The sequence below is a fragment of the Capra hircus genome, chromosome 5 (genome assembly GCF_001704415.2).
Source record: "Capra hircus breed San Clemente chromosome 5, ASM170441v1, whole genome shotgun sequence".
NCBI lineage: Eukaryota > Metazoa > Chordata > Mammalia > Artiodactyla > Bovidae > Capra > Capra hircus.
This window is the reverse complement of record NC_030812.1, coordinates 53,018,170-53,041,039: the sequence shown is the minus strand read 5'-3', so window position 1 is coordinate 53,041,039 and position 22,870 is coordinate 53,018,170. Positions and strand designations below refer to the sequence as shown.

The following is a 22,870-nucleotide window of genomic DNA, read 5'->3' as shown; positions in this document are numbered from 1 at the left end:
GGAAAACAGAATAGAGAGCCCAGAAATAAATGCATGTATTCTGTCAATTTGTTTTTGACAAAGGTGCCAAGAATATACAATGGGGAAAAGATAGTGTCTTAAATGGGTGCTGGGAAAACTGGATATCCACATGCAAAAGAGTGAAACTGAACCCCCATTTTACACCATTAATAAAAATCAACTCAATATGAATGAAAGGCTTGAACATGACCTGAAACCATAAAATTCCTAGAAGAAATATAGGGGTAAGCTCCTTGACGTTGGTCTTTATGATGATTTTTTTTGGGATTCAACATCAAACGGCAACAGAAACAAAAGTAAACAATTGAGACAATTAAACTGAAACTAAACTAAAAAGTTTCTTCATAAAAAAGAAAACTGTCAGCAAAATGAAAAGGCAGCCTATGAAATGGGTGAAAATACTTGTAAGTCACATATCCAATAAGAGGTTAATATCTAAAACATAGAAGGAACTCATGCAATTCAATAGCAAAGAGCACAAATAACCCAATTTTAAGATGGGCAGAGGACCTCAATAGGTATTTTTCTAAGGGAGACATAAAAGGCCAACAGGTACATGAAAACAGTGCTTAACATCACTAATCATTAAGGAAATGAAAATCAAACCACAATGAGATTTTACCTCATACTTATTAGAATGGCTATTATCAAAAGAACAAGTAATACTGGCAATTATTTGGAACAAATACTGGCAAGAATGTGGAGAAAATGGAAAACTTTTATGCTCTTGGTTGGAGTGCAAACTGTTTTCAGCCTCTATGGAAAAAAGTATGGAGGTTCTTCAAAAAATTAAATGTAGAACTACTACCATATGATTTGGCAGTTCTACTTCTGGATATATATGCAAAGGAAGTTCAGTTCAGTTCAGTTCATTTCAGTCACTCGGGCATGTCTGACTCTTTGCAAGCCAATGGACTAGAGCACGCCAGGCTTCCCTGTCCATCACAAACTCCCAGAGCCTACTCAAACTCCTGTCAATTGCGTTGGTGATGCCATCCAACCATCTCATCCTCTGTCATCCCCTTCTCCTCCTGCCTTCAGTCTTTCCCAGCATAAGGGTCCTTTCCAGTGAGTCGATTCTTTGCATCAGGTGGCCAAAGTATTGGAGTTTCAGCTTCAGCATCAGTCGTTCCAATGAATATTCAGGACTGATTTCCTTTATGATTGGCTGGTTGGATCTCCTTGCAGTCCAAGGAACTCTCAAGTGTCTTCTCCAACACCACAGTTCAAAAGAATTAATTCTTCGGTGCTCAGCTTTCTTTACAGCCCAACTCTCACATCCATACAATACTACTGGGAAAACCATACCTTGGATTATATGGATATTTGTTGGCAAAGTAATGTCTCTGCTTTTTAATATGCTGTCTAGGTTGGTCATAGCTTTTCTTCCAAGGAGCAAGCGTCTTTTAATTTCATGGCTACAGTCACCATCTTCAGTGATTTTGGAGCCAAAAACATAGTCTCTCACTATTTTCATTGGTTCCCTATCTATTTGCCATGATTGATGCAACTGGATGCCATGATCTTAGTTTTCTGAATGTTGAGTTTCAAGCCAATATTTTTCACTCTCCTCTTTCACTTTCATTAAGAGGCTCTTTTGTTCTTCTTTGCTTTCTGCCATAAGGGTGGTGTCATCTGTGTATCTGAGGTTCTTGATATTTCTCCTGGCAATCTTGATTCCAGCTTGTGCTTCATCCAGCCTGGCATTTCACATTATGTATTCTGCATAGAAGTTAAATAAGCAGGGTGACAATATACAGCCTCGACGTACTCCTTTCCTGATTTGGAACCAGCCTATTGTTCCATGTCTGGTTTTAGCTGTTGCTTCTTGACCTGATTACAGATTTCTCAGGAGGAAGGTAAGAAGATCTGATATTCCCATCTCTTTAAGAATTTTCCACAGTTTGTTGTCAACAGAAAATTGGATCAAAGATTTTCTGAACATGGCCCCACCCATCAGAACAAGACCCTGTTTCCCTCTCAGTCAGTCTCTCCCATCAGGAAGCTTCTATAAGCCTCTTATCCTTATCCATCAGAGGGCAAACGGAATGAAAACCATAGTCACAGAAAACTAACCGAACTGATCACATGAACCACACCCTTGTCTAGCTCAATGAAACTATGAGCCATGCCATGTAGGACCACCCAAGATGGATGGGTCATGGCAGAGAGTTCTGACAAAACTGGAGAAGGAAATAGAAAACCACTTTATTATTCTTGCCTTGAGAACCCCATGAACAGTATGAAAAGGCAAAAAAGTATGACACTGAAAGATGAACTCCCCAGGTCTGTAGGTACCCAATATACTACTGGAGAAAAGTGGAGAAATAACTCTAGAAAGAATGAAAAGATGGAGCCAAAGCAAAACCAACACCCAGTCGGGGATGTGATAAGTGATGGAGTTAAAGTCCAATGCTGTAATGAGCAATATTGCATAGAACTTGGAATGTTAGGTCCATGAATAAAGGGGAATTGGAAGTAGTCAAATAGGAGATGGTAAGAGTGAACATTGACATTTTAGGAATCAATGAACTAAAGTGAAATGGAATGAGTGAATTTCTCAGATGACCATTATATTTACTACTGTGGGCAAGAATCCCTTAGAAGAAATGAGGTAGCCCTCATAGTCAACAAAAGAGTCTGAAATGCAGTTCTTGGATACAATCTCAAAAATAACAGAATGATCTCTGTTCGTTTTCAAGGCAAACCATTCAATATCACAGTAATCCAAGTTTATGTCCTGACCAGTAATGCTGAAGTAGCTGAGGTTGAGTGGTTCTATGAAGACCTACAAGACCTTCTAGAACTAACACCAAAGAAAGATGTCCTTTTCATAATAGGGGACTGGAATGCAAAAGTAGGGAGTCAAGAAATACCTGGAGTAACAGGCAAATTTGGCCTTGGAATACAAAACAAAGAAGATCAAAGGCTAACAGAATTTTGTGAAGAGACCATGCTCATCATAGCAAACACCCTCTTCCAGCAACACAAGAGAAGACTCTACACATGGACATCACTGGATGTTCAACACCAAAATCAGATTGATTATGTTCTTTGAAGCCAAAGTTGGAGAAGCTCTGCTGCTGCTGCTGCTAAGTCGCTTCAGTCGTCTCCGACTGTGCGACCCCAGAGACGGCAGCCCACCAGGCTCCTCCATCCCTGGGATTCTCCAGGCAAGAACACTGGAGTGGGTTGCCATTTCCTTCTCCAGTGCATGAAAGTGAAAAGTGAAAAGTGAAAGTGAAGTCGCTCAGTGGTGTCCAACTCTTAGCGACCCCATGGACTGCAGCCTTCCAGACTCCTCCATCCATGGGATTTTCCAGGCAAGAGTACTGGAGTGGGGTGCCATTGCCTTCTCCAGAAGCCCTATACAGTTAGTAAAAACAAGACTGGGAGTTGACTGTGGCTCAGATCATGACCTCCTTATTGCTAAATTCAGACTGAAATTGAAGAAAGTAGAGAAAATCACTAGACCATTCAAGTATTACTTAAATCAAATCCCTTATGATTATACACTGGAAGTGACAAATAGATTCAAGGGATTCGATATGATAGACAGAGTGCCTGAAGAAGTATGGATGGAGATTTGTGACATTATACAGGAGGCAGTGATCAAGACCATCCCCAAGGGGGGAAAAAAAAAAGAAATACAAGGGAAAGGCAATCATTATCTTGAAGAGATATCTGTATTTCCATGTCCACTGTAGCATTACTTACAATAGTCAAGATATGGAAACAAGCTATGTGTCCACTGACAGATGAATGGATAAACAAAATGTGTATACAAACGGGACTTCACCTTCAAGTGCAGGGCATGAAGGTTCAATCCTGGGTCAGAGAGCTAAGATCCACAGGCCTCGTAGCCAATAACTAAAACAGAAATGGAAACAATATTCTAGCAAATTCAATAAAGACTTTGAAAATAGTCCCCATCAAAATGTATATAATATACACACACACTTACAATCACTCATATACACAATGAAATATTATTCAGCTTTAAAAAATAATGAAATCTTTCCATTTGGGACAACATGGATAAACCTGGAGAGCATTATGCTAAGTGAAATAAGCCAGATGGAGAAAAATAAATTCTGCATCATGACATATAGATGTGGAATTTTAAAAAAATCATACTTGTAGAAACAAAGAGTAGATGGTAGTTGCCAGAGGCTAGGGGATGTAGAAATGTGGAGAGGATGGTGAAAAGGTATAAACTTTTAGTAATTATGTGAATAAGTTCTCAGTATCTAATGTATAATAAGGTGACGACAGTTGATAAAATTGTGTTGTATAATTGAAATTTGCTACTCTAGTAGAACAAAGTGTTCACACCAAAAAACGTAAATATGTGAGGTGACAGTTGTATTGATTAATTCAATTGTGGGAATCCTTTCATAATGTTTATCAAATCAGCTTGCACATTTTAGATATATTTTACCTTTATTTGTCAATTATAACTCAATAGAGCTGAAAAAACTCAAAGAGGTTATTATAGTTGAATGTGTGAGAACTTCCTTGCGGATATGCCTGACTCACAAAAAGTAAAATAAGTCTTTTAATCTGTAGCCTGTTATCTGTTAATTGCAGATTATACCAATTTCTCTCCATATTTGAAATGCTGTAAATCTTAATTATATTTGTGAAAATTAATATTAAATAAAAAAAGTAAAAGTGATAGTTTTCCACACTGTTACTTCCATTCTACTACTCATCACTGTAGTATTTATTCCAGGGAAGCAATACTCTACCTACTTTAAATTTCATTTTTATCACTTTGCCTGTATGTGTTTCTGAAGGTAAAGTCCTTGGATAGAACTATGGACAAATTAGAATACTTTAAAGAATATTTTCACAAAATCTGGAAGGTAATATAGAAGATCACTGAAAATATCTTAGATATAATTTGACATCAGACAAAAATTAAACCTTTGTTTCTGTTCGTAGATACTGTTTTATTTATTATTATTTTTTTTTTTTGGTAGTTTTCCTGGATTAGTGGCAGATTTAGCTTTTATTTGCATATTTTCAAAATTGTCTTACCAATGGACAGGTGTTTCCTTTTTCCTCTGTATTTCAACTGAACAATATTTGCAAATGGAATGAGAGTAGTAAAAAGAAGATATTGAGAAGTATTGGCAATTACAGCTAAAAGCCAAGTAAGCAACATCATTCAACAAAGAATGTTGATACTGGGGAACCAAGGTTTTTTTAAATTTAATTTCAGTTGTATTAAGCTATATGTGATCATTCCTTCCACAAGAGAGTGAGTACTCTATACCATAAAGCTAGCAGTTAAGTGTTTCTGTTGTTGTTCAGTCACTCAGTCGTGTCCGACTCTTTGCAACCCTATGGACTGTAGCCCCCCAGGCTCCTCTGTCCATGGGATTCTCCAGGCAAGAATACTGGAGTGAGTTGCCATTCCTTTCTCTTTAAGTGTTCCTAGGCATATCCAATAGAGAAGGCAATGGCACCCCACTCCAGTACTCTTGCCTGGAAAATCCCATGGACGGAGGAGCCTGGAAGGCTGAAGTCCATGGGTCGCTAGGAGTCGGACACGACTGAGCAACTTCACTTTCACTTTTCACTTTCATGCATTGGAGAAGGAAACGGCAACCCACTCCAGTGTTCTTGCCTGGAGAATCCCAGGGATGGAGGAGCCTGGTGGGCTGCCATCTCTGGGGTCGCACAGAGTTGGACACGAGTGAAGCGACTTAGCAGCAGCAGCAGCAGGCATATCCAAAAAGAAAGTCTGAATAAGAATAACATACAATCTGTTTGATTGGGAACATTTCACTGCTATGAAGAATTCATAAAATGATAGGTAGTACCAGTTTTGGAAGTGCATTAAAATTAATTTATTAGAATCATACAATTTCTAATCTTATAATTTTAGGAAATATTGATAGATCTCTGCTGAAATATTTTAAAATATTCTCAATTACTAAAAGTGGAAAAATTATAAAATATGCCTACTATTTAATTCTCTAAAATTCATCAAATGTAATATAAGATCCTTTTAACCTTGGTATAGAAAATATTAAATGTTTGGATTAAGAAATCATTCTGTTTTAAGGGATGACAGCTCCATTTATCTTAGAAATCAGAGTGAGATAGCATTTGTTTCTTTTTTGGTACTTTAGTATAGATCTGAATTCAACTTTCTCTTTGGGTGCTTTTTGTTTCCATGAACAAAATGCTTTCAGTTTTTAGCTCATAACAGAGTTACATACCTCAGTCTAATTTTTTGGTAAATTTGCTGATAACTTTCTGAATAGCAGAGTATTAAAAAATATTTATGAAAATTATACAGTTGTAGTTAATGTAATAAAAATATAATATTATTTTGGTAACTCAAGAGTGACATGAAAATGCAAGTATGGCCTAAACTATTATTTCCTTTTTTTAAATACAGGTTACTTGAATTTCAAATAGAGAAGCAGAAATGCCACCACCAGGAGGCACCCCACCACTACATCCACCTCCTGATGGAGGATGGGGCTGGGTAGTGGTTGGAGCAGCTTTTATCTCCATTGGATTTTCATATGCGTTTCCCAAAGCTGTCACAGTATTCTTCAAAGAAATCCAGCTCCTGTTCAACACTACCTACAGTGAAATAGCATGGATATCATCCACTATGCTGGCTGTTATGTATGCAGGAGGTAAGCTTCTTTGGACTAAATTGATTTCTGGTTTAAGGAAACAATTGCTTCATGCCACAGTATTTTACATGTAGTATCTTGGTACATTAAAATCCTGTTTTCATTACCCTCACTTAAAACCAACCAGAAGGATAATTAGGACTGAATTTTTAGTGATTTTTAGTGATTCAGCATCTAGAACTATTCACTTCATTCTGAGTCTTACTAGAGTGTTTATTTGAATGAGAATGTCTTTGCACAAACTAAGGTTTACTAAATTATGGAATTTTTAAGGGTGGCAAAGTTCCATTTAATTTGGAGTAGAGACTATACTGTAATGTTTGTATCATTTCATAATATTCCTGCAATTGGTAGACATGCTTTTTTATGAATGGGAAAGAAACTCAAGTTGCTGACAACCTATTTTCTAAGACTAGGAAGTAATTCACTTTAAGCTGAAAAAATGGAGTGTTATCATGTACATTCTGGATCCATTCAAGTTTGTGTGAATAAAATCATTCCATACCTCTATAGCTTATTAAATCTGTAGTTATTTAATATAAATTAAATATTAAATATATCTGGAGCTTACTTAAATATTTTAACATTTAAATGGTTCTTGACAGTTTTCTTGTTACATTCCATGTTCAAATGAGGGTGTGATTCATGAGGGATAGTGAGTAAATTGGTACCATATTAGTGTGTTGGCCAAAAAGTTCATTTGATTTTTTTTTTTCTGTAAGATGGCTCTAGTAGTGCTTAGTTGTCTTTAAATTAACTTGAAACAGTTTTGTTGAATTGTATTATGACAGATGTCATAGTGTGCATTAAAAAAAAAGCTTATTAAAGTTGGTGCATTTTTGTGTAGCCATTTTAATATTGAAGATGGAAGAAAACATTTTTGGCATATTATGCTTTATCATTTCAAGAAAGGTGAAAATGCAACTGAAACACAAAAAGATTTGTACAATGTATGGACAAGGTGGTGTGACTGATCAAAAGTGTCAAAAGTGGTTTACAAAGTTTCATTCTGGAGTTTTCTCTCTGGACAATGTTGTACCTTTGGGTAGATCAGTTGTAGTTTATAGGGATCAAATCAGGACATTTATTGAGAACAATCAATGTAATGCTATGTGGGAGGAAGCTGACATACTCAAAGTATCCAAGCGTTGAAAAGCATTTGCACCACCTTGGGTGTGTCAGTCACTTTGATGTTTGAGTTCCCCCATAAATTAAGCAGAAATAAAACCTTCTTGGCTATATTTCTACATGTGATTCTCTACTTAAATATAATGAAATGTTTTTAATACACATTGTGATGATGAAAACTGGATGCTATACTATAATGTGGAGTAGAAGAGATTGTGGGGCAGGTGAAATGAACTATCATGAATCACACCAAAGTCCAGTCTTCATCCAAAGAAAGTGATGTGTGTATGGCGGGATTAGATGGGAGTCCTCTATTATGAGCTCCTTCCTGAAAACCAAACAATTCATTCCAACAAGTACTGCTGCCAGTTAGAACAATTGAAAGCAGCACCTGAGGAAAAGCCTCAGAATGAGTAAACAGAAAGTATGTAACTTCCCAACAGAATAATCCAAGACCACACATTTCTTTGATGACCAGGCAAAGACTGTTACAGTGTGGCTTGAAAGTTCTGATTCATCCATCACATTCACCAGGCATTGCAGCTTCAGATTTCTGTTTATTTTGATCTTTTTAAAACTCTCTTAATGGAAAAAAATTCAATTCCTTGGAAGACTGTAAAAGGCACCTAGAACAGTTCTCTGCTCAAAAAAAGACAAAAAACATGGGGAAGATCAAATTATGAAGTTGCCTGGAAAATGGCAGAAGGCAGTGAAACCAAACGGTGACTGCATTATTCAATAAAATTCATGGTGAAATGAAAAATGTCTTCTATTTTTATTTAAAAACTGAAGGAACTTTTTTAGCCAACCTAATACTACTGACTATTAAAAACTACTGGATTATTAGTGCATTTTTGTGTCACCTATCAGCTTTAAATCAATACCAACATCAGACAAGATTGTCTACAGATTTTTTTAGTCATTACTTAAAATATTTAAATTTTAGGATTTTCATTTTTCAACTGGATATTTGACTTTAAGGTACAGATATAGACTCAGAATATAAGCACTTAAAAGTGTGTGTTAATTGCTTAGCCATGCATGACTTTTTGTGACCCCATGGACTGTAGCCCACCAGAGTCCTCTGCCCATGGAATTTTCCCATCTAAAATGCTGGAATGGGTAGCCATTCCCTTCTCCAGGGAATCTTCCCGACCCAGGGGTTGAACACGGGTCTCTGGCTTTGCAGGCAGATTCTTTACCATCTGAGCCACCAGAGAAGCCCAAGCACTTAAAGAAGTTATACAAATCATCTTTCAATGTCTTCCTTTATAGGTGAGGATAATATGGTTCATAGTGATTGTGATATAACATTAGGAGTAATATCCAAAACGTGTTCACATTTATTTCAGCTCAGGCTTCTCTAAATGCTTGGTGTGTGTCATATGACTTAATCATCTTAACATTCTGTAAAATAAGAATTACTGCTCTCCACTCTGTAGCCAAGGAAATAGATAAAATACTTTTCCTAGTTCAAGTAACTCATTAGGGACATAGAAATTGAGACCCCCTCCCCCCACGTCTAGTCAAGGCTATTGTTTTTCCTGTGGTCATGTATGGATGTGAGAGTTGGACTGTGAAGAAGGCTGAGCGCTGAAGAATTGATGCTTTTGAACTGTGGTGTTGGAGAAGACTCTTGAGAGTCCCTTGGACTGCAAGTAAATCCAACTGGTCCATTCTAAAGGAGATCAGTCCTGGGTGTTCTTTGGAAGGAATGATGCTAAAGCTGAAACTCCAGTCCTCTGGCCACCTCATGCGAAGAGTTGACTCACTGGAAAAGACTGATGCTGGAAGGGATTGGGGGCAGGAGGAGAAGGGGATGACAGAGGATGAGATGGCAGAATGGCATCACTGACTCGATGGACGTGAGTCTGAGTGACCTCCGGGAGTTGGTGATGGACAGGGAGGCCTGGCGTGCTGCAATTCATAGGGTCGCAAAGAGTCGGACATGACTGAGCAACTGAACTGACTGACTGACACATGTAACCACTATGCTCTTCTGCCTTTCTCTCCCCTTTGTAAAATGGCAGAGCTATATCTGTTCAAGGCCTTCCACAAACCTGATTCAGGTGCTACCCCACCAAGATTTTTGCTTTAGTGACATAATAATTATTCTATTTGCTGTTTTTGTTCAGTTACTCAGTTGTGTCCAATTCTTTGCAACCCCATGGATTGCAGCACGCCTGGCTTCCCTGTCCTTCACCATCTTCTGGAGCTTGCTCAAACTCATGTCCATTGAGTCAGTGATGCCATCCAACCATCTCATCCTCTGTCGTCCCCTTCTCCTCCTCCTTTCAATCTTTCCCAGCATCAGGGGCTTTTCCAGTGAGTTGGCTCTTCACATACGATAACCCAAGTATTGGAGTACTGAATTCTTCAGGGTATAGTCTTTTTTTTTGTACTACAAAGGTAAAAATTTGATCCCCCAATAATCCTTTGTGTGTGTGTGTGTGTGTGTGTGTGTGTGTGTGTGTGTGTGTGTGCGCGCGTGCGCACGTGCACGTGTGCACTGGTGGGTATTTTCTGCTTTCTGTAAGTCAGTGATTGTACATTAATCCAATATACGTCTCCATTACCCTTTTGGTTACATTAAATTGATGCATTTCTGTTCCAGTACCAAAAGGTATGTCAATGGAAAATTCTGCTTTTAAAACACTTTGAGATTCTGTTAGACAGTTGCTTTAAGGGTTGTCCTGTGTTGTCTCTGATAACTGTAGAAACAGTAGATACTGTGCACTCAGTCTAGTTCATCTACCCTATGGGTCAGGTGTTCCTTAATAATGTTTTGCTAAAGCAACACTGATAACTGTTTTGTCCTGAGTTCTGAAACATGCTAATGTTAAGATATGTAGTTTCCTGCTTCTTAAATACAACTGAAATGGATTCCTCTAGTGAATTTGTGTAAGTCTACTTAAATTTGGACTTTGGGTTTCATGCAGTCATAATTTTCAGTTGAGTTATCATTGACTAACTTACAAGCAACACAAAAATGTATGTAACCTTTTTGAAAGTGAAAGTTGCTCAGTTGTGTCTGACTCCTTGCAACCCCATGGACTATATAGTCCATGGAATTCTCCAGCCCATAACACTGGAGTGGGTAGCTGTTCCCTTTTCCAGGGTATCTTCCAAATCCAGGGATCAAACCCAGGTTTCCCACATTACAGGTGGATTCTTTACCAGCTGAGCCACAAGAAAAGCCCAAGAATACTGGAGTGGGTAGCTTATCCCTTCTCCAGGGGATCTTCCCAACCCAGGAATCGAACCAGAGTCTCATGCATTGCAAGTGGATTCTTTACCAGCTGAGCTATCAGGGAAGCACAAAGCCTTTGTAGTCTTCCCTTAATAAACTTCATCCAGATAGACAGAGAGTTAACAAAGAAAGCATGGAAGATCATATGGAATATTTTGAGGGCCAGGCTTGGAAGGGTTAAAAGACATTTCTGCACACCTTCCCTTGGTCAGAACGTTTATACTGCCCTACCTAAAGTCTTCCCAGGTGGTGCTAGTGGTAAAATCCCGCTTGTCATTGCAAGAGAACATAAGAGATGTGGGTTTGATCCCTGCATTGGGAAGATCCACTGGGGATGGGCATGGCAACCCAGTTCAGTATTCTTGCCTGGAGAATCCCATGGACAGAGGAGTCTGGCAGGCTGCAGTGCATAGGGCCATAAAGAGTTGGACACTACTGAAGGGGCTTAGCATGCATGCAGACCTAGAAGCAAGGGAAGGGTTTCTGGAAATTCAGGGTTTCTAGAGGAAGAAACAAAATAGGATAACATGGAGCAAGTCTCAGACAGCTTGATTTCCCAGTAATCATTCTCTATCCAATGAAAGCAGGATGTATTTATAGACTTAACCATGATCATATGACAGCCTTCCACTCCCTGGCTGGCTCTGAAAGAATGCTTAGAATGAAGAACAGTCTAATTACTTTTCTCAAACCAATAAATCTCAGCATCAGATTATAAATAAGTAAATAATATAAATGGAGGCTCCCAGGTGGTGCTGGTGGTAAATATGAAGACCATAAGGCAAAAGGCATATAGAACAATGAGTCTCTATACCAAGTAACTGAAATATTCTGTTCAACATAATGCTAATTGCTTTAGCCTAGAGAACATCTAAGATCTGACACTCATTAGGGCTTAGCACTCAACCTATTAATCACCATGATGGGGTCACGGGGTAAGATGGAGTGTGTTCGGAAGCTTGGCCTATGATGTCTGGGCTGGAGTCTCTTGTAGCAATTAGTTGGCATCTGGGCCTTGGTAGCAAGGTATTATCTTCCCTTCTGATGTCTGAATTAAAAATGAAACTAATAAAAGGAATGCAGGAAGGATGGCAAAGAATGCAAATTATGTTTATCCGTTACTTCATCCTTAGAATAATAGCATTAAATTACAGCAACCCATCTGGCCATCCATATGGTCTCCTGGAGTTCTAACGAATTTTAGCAAATAGGTCAAGCAGAGTGGTCACCCCATTAATAAAGCACTAATTAGAAGTAGAAAACATATTACAAGTTAAACTTTCCACATTGTTTAGACAGATATAAGGATTTATTTTGTAAACAGTAATTATGTAGGATTATCTTTTAGTGCAATGCGTGTCTTTGTTACTATATCAAAAGATAATGTGAACACAGTTAGCTACACAATTGTAGAACACAGATTTGGGGCTGCCAGTCTCTGTGAGAACCTCATGTTATTTTTCTGGTATATCTGTTATGACTTGGAATAATCAGCCATTCTAAAGAGGAGAGTTGGCTTTGTCTCCATGGCAACTTACGCTTCTGTTTTATGTGAACATTGACTGCCAATTGTGCTAAAGTAAAGGTGATGGTTTTAAGATGGATTACTTTACACAAGGGACCAAGCATCAGACCACTGAGCTTATTTCACTGGAGGCAAACAAGCAAATGGTTTTAGGCATAGCAAGTTGGTACCATGGTATATAATGTGTATTTATCTAATCTTTAAAGTCAAAATAAGTTCACTATATTATTTTACTTTGTGTTCTGAATATGTTTGCAGACTGGAGACTATTAAAATAAGTCATATAGTGCTGTATCTTAGCAGCAGTTTAAAAAGGAAAGTTCATTCTAACCCTGTGATTGTGATACCTAGGACTTTCAGCTTCAGCTTAACTTTACAGAACCCAGGAAATACCAGGTAAACTTGGACAGCCCTGCACAAGAAGTTTATGTCCTTCTTACACCTATGCCATAAGTACCTGTGCTCAGTCATGTCCGACTCTTTGTGTCCCCATGGTCTGTAGCCTGCCAGGCTCCTCTGTCCATGGAATTTTCCAAGCAAGAATACTGGAGCAGGTCGCCATTTCCTTCTCCAGGGAATCTTCCCAACCCAGGGATTGAACCTGCCTCTCTTACATCTCCTGTGTTGGCAGGCAGGTTCTTTACCACTAGTGCCACCTAGGAAGCCCCATACTTATGCCATGGTGGGTAATTTTTTTCATCTATGAGTGTATGTATTGCTGATTGTCCTAGGAAATTTGGTACAATGTGGCAGAAGTCATTTTGCTCACCAAACTTCCATATTTCCCAGCTTCTCTACACTCAGGTTGAGGCCAAGTGACTAGTTCAGACCAATGAATTATGAGTAGAGGATGTTTCTCATCCCTGGACACCTGGGCAAGGCAGTTCTAGCTGATGCAATGTCTTCCTTTTGCCCACAACCTTCTTGCATATGATGTTGCTACAAGGGGGATATTCTTGGCCCACTTAATATTGATACTTTGGATGAGTAAGAAAGGACTTTCTATTAAGCTTCTGCAGTTTTGTCATGTGCAATAAAACCTAGATTATACTAATCAGTACAGACATGAAGGCTTATATTGTCATGTAACTATAAATTATATGAATTTTAAGATTAGAACAGACTACAGGATGTCCTTAGTCATTGAGTTTATAGTATGTCATAAGGTTTGTATATGTGCTACTTTTTCAGTTCTCTGTTAGAGAAGAGTAAGCCTTCAGTATCACAAATGAAAAAGGAGTCATATGTGGAAATCAGCATTGTCAATTTTAAAGGGAATAAAAGTGAGAGGCAGACACTTCAAGACACAGAAATAGGGGTCAAATAACGCCCATGGAGCTTTCTTTGTCCCTCTCAAGACAAGGATGGAGGAGGCAGGAGTCAAGGGCAGATCTTAAGTATGCTTAGGCCTTTGAAACTATTCAGGGAGATACTTTCTTATAGAAGGCTGCTAATCCAGTCCACATAGTAATAATCCATATTATTGGATTCCATCCATTGGATTATTACTAAGGTTTATTTTCAAAAGAGAGAATTTAAGAAACTTTACTCAATCCCTTTTTGATATGTATGCTTTAGACAATGAACATTTTACTTACTGACTTATGGAAAGAACCTACTTATTAATTTACTCCTTGGCAAGAATAAGAATATCATTCCTGATTTGGGGCTTAAAATTTCTCTAAAATATGCTGTTCTCTCATAGTTTATGCAGATGTGTTTTGGCTGCAAATGACAGAAACCTTATTCAAATCCCCTAAGGCTTAAAGAGAAAACATCCTGCATGAAGATCAAAAAGGGGCTCAGGTAACAGAGTCTTCCAGGTCAGCTAATGCAGATGACTGCTATCTGTCCATCATATTGCTGTGTCCCCTCTAGTCTCTGGTGGAATATCTTTGTCTGTTTACTTTAGTAGCCTCCTGCTGACACAAGGAAGATGATTAACAGCTTCTACGTCTTATATTTCAGTCTCAAATTTGACATAGGGGAGACTGCTTCTCTTCCCTAAGTTGTATGTATTCAACTGGGGAAGACTGCTAGAACCTGGCCTATTCTTCATCTGCCCCTGCAGGCAGTGAATGGATGAGAAGCTAACATTGGCAGCCTAAGTGGAACTGTGTATTTGGTGTAGGACATGGGCAGTTCCCTAAAAGAAGGATAACAGTCTTCCCTGAGGAAGGAAGGCTCTTGAAGAGAAAGCAAGGTGTCCATGACTCTTTTTAAAGGAGAATCCTCAGTGGCTCAGTGGGAAAGAATCTGCCTGTAATGCAGGAGACGCAGGAGACCCAGGTTCAATTCCTGGGTCGGGAAGATCCCCTGGAGAAGGAAATAACAACCAACTCCAGTATTCTTGCCTGGAAAATCCCGTGAAGAGAGGATCCTAGCAGGCTGTGGTCCATGGGGTCCCAAAGAGTTGGACCTGACCGAGTGACTGAACATAGCACTTTTTGAAATAGACTAATATATGATTTCCCAGGAATAAAACCATATGCTACCTTTTTACTAATCACTCATGAGTAACTTTGTATCACTATAGCTAAGTAGCGATCTAGGTGTATATCAAAATGCCTGTACTGTATGTAGACACTGGGTTGCCTAATGGAATATAATACTTAATAGTCAACCAGAGGACTCAATTGTATCTGACAAAAGTTGGCCCCTTGAGTGGAGCTTCAATCTACAAAGTCCTAGCATCTCAGGATTGTTTGTTAATGGCTTAATATTCCTGTGAGATGCAGAAGTGTATTGCCGTTAAAATAATGAGATCCAAGATAACAAATATGAAATGTGGACTTGGCCACTTTGTTGTTTGTGCCACAATTTTGACCTTGGATCCTCATTTTCCCTATCTGTAAAATCACAAAAGAAAATAATGTTTGTATAGTTACCATATGGTATCCACTGGTCAGGGTCATTGCCCAGGAATAAATCATTATAATGTAGAGAAAGCACTGTGTTTCATGCTTAGGAATTTTTACTGTTTGATTTGTGGTGGTTCTTCCTGTTGCTGGTGTTGGTCTTGATGTTAGCCATTAAGAATGAAACTTCTGATTAGGTTCAAGCAAGATAGTAAATCTTACTAGAGCAACCTGTGCCAATAAAGTGTGGAAACAGAGGATAGAGCAAGAAATTAATAGGTCGATAATCAGTTCAAAAGAAGTATAGCATTTATTCATATTTGCTGTGGCATTTACCCTATGCCTCCTACTTTTCAGGTGGTAAAGTGGACATAGCTCATTCTTTTGGGCCATCATATGCGTATTCACGTGACCTTAGTCACGTCCGACTCTTTGTGACCCCATGGACTGTAGCCCACCAAGCTCCTCTGTCCATGGTGTCTCCAGGCAAGAATACTGAAGTGGGTTACCATTTCCTTCTCCAGGGGATCTTCCCGACTCAGGGAATTGGGCCATTCATATATATCTGAAAATCCTTCCTAAGTTTAGAGAAATCCATACTTCATAATTCTCTGCCTCCCCATGAGGGTAAAAAGTCAGAACTTACTTTCATAAAATTCCTTGCCCCTAGGGCCTCCAGGCCCCATTAACCCAGTACTGTAGCAAGGCTGTGGTGTTGGAGAAGACTCTTGAGAGTCCCCTGGACTGCAAGTAAATCCAACCGGTCCATTCTAAAGGAGATCAGTCCTGGGTGTTCTTTGGAAGGAATGATGCTGAAGCTGAAACTCCAGTCTTTGGCCACCTCATGCGAAGAGTTGACTCATTGGAATAGACTCTGATGCTGAGAGGGATTGGGGACAGGAGGAGAAGGGAACGACAGAGGATGAGATGGCTGGATGGCATCACTGACTCGATGGACGTGAGTTTGAGTGAACTCCAGGAGTTGGTGATGAACAGGGAGGCCTGGCGTACTGCAATTCATGGGGTCGCAAAGAGTCAGACACGACTGAGCAACTGAACTCAACTAAACTAAACTGTAGCAAGGCCAGATTTATTTCAGAAACCACTGATATGAAGAAACATACTACTGAGTTTCATGCTTAGGAAATTTTAGTGTTTGATTTGTGGTGGTTGCTCCTTTTGCCGATGTAGGTCTTGATATTAGCCATAGTTAAGAATGAAACCTAAGATCAGCTTCAAGCAAGATAATAAATCTGACTAGAGCAACCTGAAGAACACATTCAGATGAGATGGTTACAGAAATTCCATGACCCGGAGCAACACAAAAGTGGTGTCAGGTTCAGAGCCAGTGGGATTTGTGTTACAGGATGAGGGTACGTGTACATTGGTGGCAGCCATAATATGCCTACTGGAGCAGTCAGTTTTGCAGTATGGTTTAGGTTGTGCTATAGACTGAATTGGGCTTCCTTGGTGGCTCAGACAGTAAAGAATCTACCTTCATTGTGGTAGACCTGGGTATGATCCCTGGCTTGAGTAGATCCCCTGGAGAAGGGAATGGAAAGCCACACCAGTAATCTTTCCTGGAGAATTCCACTGACAGAGGAGCCTGGCAAGCTACAGTCCATGGATTCACAGAGAGTTGGACACAACTGAGTGACTAACACACGCACACACACACACAGACTGGTTAGAACTGCATAGACAGATGTGTATTCCATGGATCTGATTCAATGATGAGGTTCCCAACTGTGGCAGAAATGCTGGTTCTACCCAATTATGTACAGTATTTGTGATCATCAGAGATGGGGATGTGTGGGTAATCTAGTGTCATAATTAGGAACTAGGCATCCATGCTTAGTCATGTCTGACTCTTTGTGATCCCATGGAGTAAAACGTGCCAGGTCCTGCTGTCCATGGAATTTTCCAGGCAAGTATACTGGAGTGGGTTGCCATTTCCTACTCCAGAATTAGGGACTAAACCTTATATAATGTCATTCATTCATTTATTCTACATGTGTACATTGAACATCTACAATGTACAAACCAGTGGCTTGGCACAAAGCTATCAGACACAGGAGGTGCTTACAGAATATGAAATAGATACTTTCACTTTTCTTTATTTAATATCAGCTATGATATATATGAGTAAAGAAACATAATAGTTGGTATGGAACTGCATAGAAAGGAAACATATCTCAAAAATGTGATCAGGAATTGTTTCTTGAGCTGAACTTGAAGGTTGAGGATATATACATCTAAGGAAGGGAAATATCTGAAGCAGAAGAAATATTTTGTGGGGAAGAGTTATAGAGAGTTATAGTAACAAAGAAGAGGGATGTGATTAATACTTGAGGGCAAGATGGAGAGAGGTTTAGTTGATGGCATAAAATCCACTGAAATGGATGGCATAAAATCCAGACTGTATTAAGATGCAGTTGATTCTCCTTATGTGAATTAGTTATTTATGTTCTATGAAAGTGACATAAACATTGAAGTATTGACTACTGAGCTCTCCTGCTCCTAAGGGAAATACAAGATTAAGTTCCTACAAGCTGCTGGTCATGTTTTCATCAGCTGATCAATAGATAACTTTATTTTATGTGTGTTTCTAGTTCAAGACACCTAATTTAATATATATCATCAATTCATTAACATGACACTCATGGCAAACAGCACTGTTACTTGTGGCTGAAAGAAAAATGTTTAACACGTATATTTCTCTTTTGAGGCTCATCACGGTCTTCTTGTGCTTAGTAACCCTAGGCAGCAACTAGAGCACTAGGTTTGAAAGCCATTTCAGACAGCATAATCACCAGTAGAAAGTGATTTGGGAAATGTAGGAACTAGGTAGAGAGACTCTTATTTATCGATTGAGAGCTGAAACAAGAAGGCAGAGTGTCATCTTGTTTGACACCTCAGTTGGGAACATGCATGGCAACTGGTTCCAGTTTGTTTCCACTTTGCACATCTCCATGATGACAGAGAAATTACTGCAAATATTGATTTGATGGTTACAAATGCATTTTAGGGAGCAGACAGGTTCAAAAATGCAGAATCCAAGGATAATGAAGATCAACCTTACCTACAGAATTTATGTGAGAGAATTACTGTTTCCTGTGCTGTACAAAAAAGGTTTGGAGTAACCTGGTTTTATTATAGTTGTTTTATCTATTGTTTTTAAGAATGAGATAAGCCTGCACAATCAAAAAGTTAATTTACATTAACGTTTATGATTGCACTGATGCAACTGATTATCACCTTCGATTTTACTGAAGTTCTTATTAGTGGAATACAAATTTCTCAGGCTATTAAAGAAATAATAATGATACTTAGAATCTTTCTAGTCACTAAGAGGGCATTAAGTGGAAAGCTTTGGGAAGCTTCTATGGGAGCTATGATAAATTTTTGAAGTGATACTCAGTAGCCTTACATTGTTCTCATTAGAATGTGCTCTCCATTCCCTAGGAATGTTTTACGGTTATAGTGTGTTGTTGGTTCAGGCCATTCTTCTTTGGCCTCACCTCCCATACAATCAATGATTGGATTAAATGTAAATCCAAGGGACCAAATGGAAGCAACCTATATATTTTCTCAGCACCCTAGTAATGAGTGTGTATTTCTGACGGAAAAGGAATAAATCCAATAGAACTTTGGTCTACTTCGGATTCATGTGTTCTTTTCAGATGATGAGTGAAAAAAAATTGTGAATAAGAACATGCGTGAAACGCAGATAATAAATAAAGAAGAACAAAAGGATAAACACTGTGTGTGTATTAGTGATTTGGAGTTTCTTTTCATTTTTCCAAACTCTCAGTGTTCAGGTCCACAACTTACATTGACGAAGAAAAATCATCTAGAGACCAAAAGCATTTACAGTATCCTCTTAGTCCTATTAATTAGGAGAAAAAAAAAATCAGAGTAAGATCAAAGTATTTGAGATTTTATCTCAATTGTTGTAAGCTGTTGGAATGTTAGTGGAAAGATGAAATGTTATGTGCTGTGGAAATGATGGTTGTGAAATCCATGTGGCAGAAATAACAGGCAGTTGCTTATTTGACTTTTGGGCTACAGAAACTATTTTTGAAACAGATCTTTCTCAATGTTGCAGATTTCTGTCATCTTCCAAAGAACAGACATGGATCTAGAGATGGAGAAACTTTTCAAAGCCGTCCTATTTTCTTTTATCTTATTGTCTGGGATAAACTCCCCCCCACACACACACACACAATATCAGAAATATGCAAAGGATTAAATTTTAATAACCTCATTTAGAATGTCTTTGAATGCTTTAGAGGTTGTCATCAACCTTCCAAATACTTATTGGTTATGAAGAGTATTTCACAATTAAAGTATATATAAAATATCTAAGTAGAGTTAATTTTCCCTTTTCAGATAAAGAAAAGCAAGTTTAATGAGATGACTAAGAAGAAATGAACTATAAGCTTTTCTCATGAGCACTGAAGCTATCAAGAAATATTAAGTACCTTTATGTTGTGGCAAAGATATTACTTAGAGGTGTTCGTTAAATCAAACATGATATGTTTTAGAAGCTGGATAAAACTTTACAAGGGCAGGACAACCTCTGCTCCTTAAAGTTGGCTCTCATGTTAGTTCATATGCAACTGAAGTAGAAGTTTAAGGCAATTTATGAGTTTTCCTGACAAAATAGTGTCAGGAAACATCCCAAAATATGCACGTGAGAGAAAACAAGTAAAACGTTTTTACCCACCTTGTATTTAAGTTCATATTTGTTACCTCTTATTCTTTTTAACTGGTATTAATCTCATAGGTTTAATGAATGATATAGCAGTTAATATTGAATAATCAGCAGATATAGATTTTTTTCTATCTACTGATAAAGAAAATTGAAAACAGAAATGGTTTATTTCTGTATTTTCTGTAGCCATTCCTTCTCCCTTGGAGGGCCAGTAGTAGTGGCAGAAAAACATATCTCACCAGGAAAGCTGAATTCCTGTTTGGTTTTGGACATTTTTGTTGCTTTAGCTAAGTCACAAATATTTACCATAGAATGAATTTAATAAGTCCCTAATTAAATTAGTTAAATATTTGAATGTTAGTTTTATCTTCAATGATACTTATATAATATTCATGATCTTTCAACTGTCACTGTTTGTTATTTCATTTTTTTTTTCTAAGAAGTGATCCTTTTTCCACTGACAGACTGTTTCAATTTCTTGGTAGTGTTTAATTGTTGATTTTTAATGCATAATTCAAATATATAAAAACTTTCAAATATTAATAACTGATTTTTAACTAAATTCCCAAACAAAAAGAGGTCTTTTTTTTGCCACTTCCCCCACCTTGTTTTTTTTTAAAGAGACAGTGTGCATGCATGCTAAGTTGCTGTAGTTGTGTCTGACTCTGCGATCAATCATATGACAGTAGCTCACCAGACTCCTCTGTCCATGGGGATTTTCGAGGCCAGAATACTGGAGTGGGTTGCCATCCCTCCTCCAGGGGATCTTCCTGAACCAGGGATCAAACCCATGTCTCTGTTTCCTGCATTGGCAGGTGGGTTCTTTACCACTAAGTGCCACCTATAACATAGTGCAGATAGTGGTTTAGGGTATAGACTTGGATTTGACTGCCCAGATTCCAGGCCTGCCACTAACTAGTGGAGTATTTCTAACAAGTTACTAGATATCTCTCTACTTCAGTTTCTTATAAATAAAATGTCTTTGCTTCTTTTCATGAATATATATTTCTGAACTCTCATTCAATTAGTTTGATCCCCCTAATTAAACATGATACAAAAAGAACAAGGTGGTTATGGGGCAAACATACTTGCCATGTAAACCTGTGTATGTGATGTTACTCTAATGCTCTAATCACTTAATTGCAAATACATGGGCAAAAAGTAGAAGCAGTGACATATCTCCTTTCTTGAGCATGAAAACACTGCAGATGGTGACCACAACCATGAAATTAAAAGATGCTTGCTTTTTGGGAGAAAAGCCATGAAAAACTTGCTGCTGCTAAGTCGCTTCATTCATGTCCGACTCTGTGCGACCCCATAGATGGCAGCCCACCAGGCTCCCCCATCCTGGGATTCTCCAGGCAAGAACACTGGAGTGGGTTGCCATTTCCTTCTCCAATGCATGAAAGTGAAAAGTGAAAGTGAAGTCGCTCAGTCCTGTCCGACTCCTAGCAACCCCATGGACTGCAGCCTACCAGGCTCCTCCGTCCATGGGACCCTCCAAGCAAGAGTACTGGAGTGGGTTGCCATTGCCTTCTCCCATGGCAAACCTAAACAACGTATTAAAGAGCAGAGACCACTTTGCCAACGAAGGTGCATTTAGTCAAAGCTATGGTTTTTCCAGTAGTCATATACAGAGGTGAATGTTCAACCATAAAAAAGGCTGAAGAACTGATGCTTTCTGACTGTGGTGTTGGAGAAGACTCTTGAGAGTTCCTTGAACTACAAGGAGATCAAACCAGTCAATCCTAAAGGAAATCAACTCTGAGTGTTCATTGAAGGACTGATGCTGAAACTGAAGCTCCAATACTTTGGTCACCTGATGTGAAGAGACGACTCATTGGAAAAGACCCTGATGATGAGAAAGATTGACTGCAGAAGGAGAAGAGGGCAGCAGAGGATGAGATGTTTGGATGACCTCATCGACTCAATGGACATGAATTTGAATAAACTCCAGGAGATAGTGAAGGACAAGGGAGCCTGGCATGCTGCAGTCTATGGGGTTGCGAAGAGTCGGACATGACTGAGCAACTGGACAACAATAAGAACAAATAACATTGAGCTTATTTAAGTTGTTTCAAAAAATCTAAATTATCCAAAGGCCTGCACAGCATCTACAGTGTAGAAACTGGGGAAAATGGATTAAGGAGAGAAAGTATCAAATGATAATGTTAAATTTGCCTTTGATTTCAAATTAAAAGAAGTATATAAATAAGGTGAAAAGCTCATCTTTCTATTACTATGATCTTGTTTTGCCTATCTTTCTTCTATAAAAATGTCAAATTAACTTTAAAATTTTAGTCCCAGCTTAATGTTCTGTATTCTAGGTTTCTTTCCTTTCATTTCTAGTCTTTTTTCATGCAATAATCTGAGAAAAGCTATCTGATGTGGGATACATGCGGTGCCAAATCCATCATAATTTCAGAGAAGCCATTGAGTCATCATCTTTTGCTGTGAATGGCTGCATATTGTCTGAACAGATTTTAACACAATATGTATGCAAAGTGAGCACCATACAGGGTAACATAATGCAGCCAGAGGAAATTCAAAACAGAGAAGCTAAAAGGATCAGAAACACATAGGTGGTTTGTGTTTATTTTTGAAGTAGAGGATAGCTCTTCTATCAAGACAGACAAATCAGATTTTGTCTTTATAGTGTAGAAATATCAAGTCCAAGAAAAGAGATAATAAAAATAAAGTTCTGAAGGG

The 22,870-nt window shown here is 38.5% G+C and overlaps 1 protein-coding gene across 3 annotated transcripts in view; it reads left to right on the top strand.

The window, feature by feature from the left end:
• Positions 1-22,870, top strand: part of SLC16A7 (solute carrier family 16 member 7) — a 194,113-nt gene that overhangs the window by 120,635 nt on the left and 50,608 nt on the right. For all 3 annotated transcript variants that reach the window (XM_005680253.3, XM_005680254.3, XM_018047998.1), the window contains one exon: positions 6,437-6,683. In XM_005680253.3, the coding sequence (XP_005680310.2) occupies positions 6,467-6,683 (217 nt within the window). In that variant the 5' untranslated portion in view covers positions 6,437-6,466. The remainder of the gene's footprint in view (positions 1-6,436; positions 6,684-22,870) is intronic.